We start from the raw sequence: 932 nt of genomic DNA on the forward strand, positions 1-932 counted from the left end.
TGTGTGTGTGTGTGTGACCCTGAGACGGAGCGATATCCCCGTTACTCTGTGTGTGTGTGTGTGACCCTGAGACGGTGCGATATCCCCGTTACTCTCTGTGTGTGTGTGTGTGACCCTGAGACTGAGCGATATCCCCGTTACTCTCTGTGTGTGTATGTGTGACCCTGAGGCGGATCGATAACCCCGTTACTCTGTGTGTGTGACCCTGAGACGGAACGCTTCACCATTACCCTCTAAGTGACCTGTAGAGTTTTGGTCAGTGCCATTAGTCTGTAGATGACACTTGCGTTGTCGAGTTTGGGGAATGTACTCCCTTTCTCTGGACACAATCCATGCTCTTCAGATTTGCGCTGAACCTGGGATGAGCCATCTCTGCCCAACACCCTGCTGAAGTCTCTCTCTCTCTGTCTCTCCGCTCCCCCACACCCCTCCAGGTAATGGCCGAGTGGAAACAGAAATATGAGGAGTCCCAGAGTGAGCTTGAGGCAGCGCAGAAGGACACTCGCTCCCTCAGCACAGAGCTGTTCAAACTGAAGAACGCCTACGAGGAGGCTCTGGACCAACTGGAGACTCTGAAGAGAGAGAACAAGATCCTCCAAGGTACAGCAGTCTGCAGTGAGCAGCGATGAGAATTCTCCTCAATCTCCGTCACCCTCTCACTCTCCGAAAGATTAACGTCGTACAACATTCGTCTCTGGTTCACCTTCGCTGTCCCCCGTTTACCATTAATCTCTAGGTGACCCTCTGACAGTGCCCCCTCCCTCTGCGCTGACCCTCCGACAGTGTGGCGCTCCCTCAGCGCTGACCCTCCGACAGTGCGGCGCTCCCTCAGCGCTGACCCTCCGACAGTGCGGCGCTCCCTCAGCGCTGACCCTCCGACAGTGCCCCGCTCCCTCAGCGCTGACCCTCCGACAGTGCCCCGCTCCCTCAGC

The 932-nt window shown here is 56.4% G+C and overlaps 1 protein-coding gene across 1 annotated transcript in view; it reads left to right on the forward strand.

Moving 5' to 3' along the window:
- Positions 1-932, forward strand: part of LOC125481159 (myosin-6-like) — an 11,617-nt gene that overhangs the window by 9,865 nt on the left and 820 nt on the right. Inside the window, exon 8 of the mRNA XM_048592356.1 lies at positions 435-600. Coding sequence (XP_048448313.1) covers positions 435-600 — 166 coding nt within the window. The remainder of the gene's footprint in view (positions 1-434; positions 601-932) is intronic.

This window comes from Rhincodon typus, unplaced genomic scaffold, assembly GCF_021869965.1.
Source record: "Rhincodon typus isolate 14 unplaced genomic scaffold, sRhiTyp1.1 hic_rhity00001071, whole genome shotgun sequence".
Taxonomy (NCBI): domain Eukaryota; kingdom Metazoa; phylum Chordata; class Chondrichthyes; order Orectolobiformes; family Rhincodontidae; genus Rhincodon; species Rhincodon typus.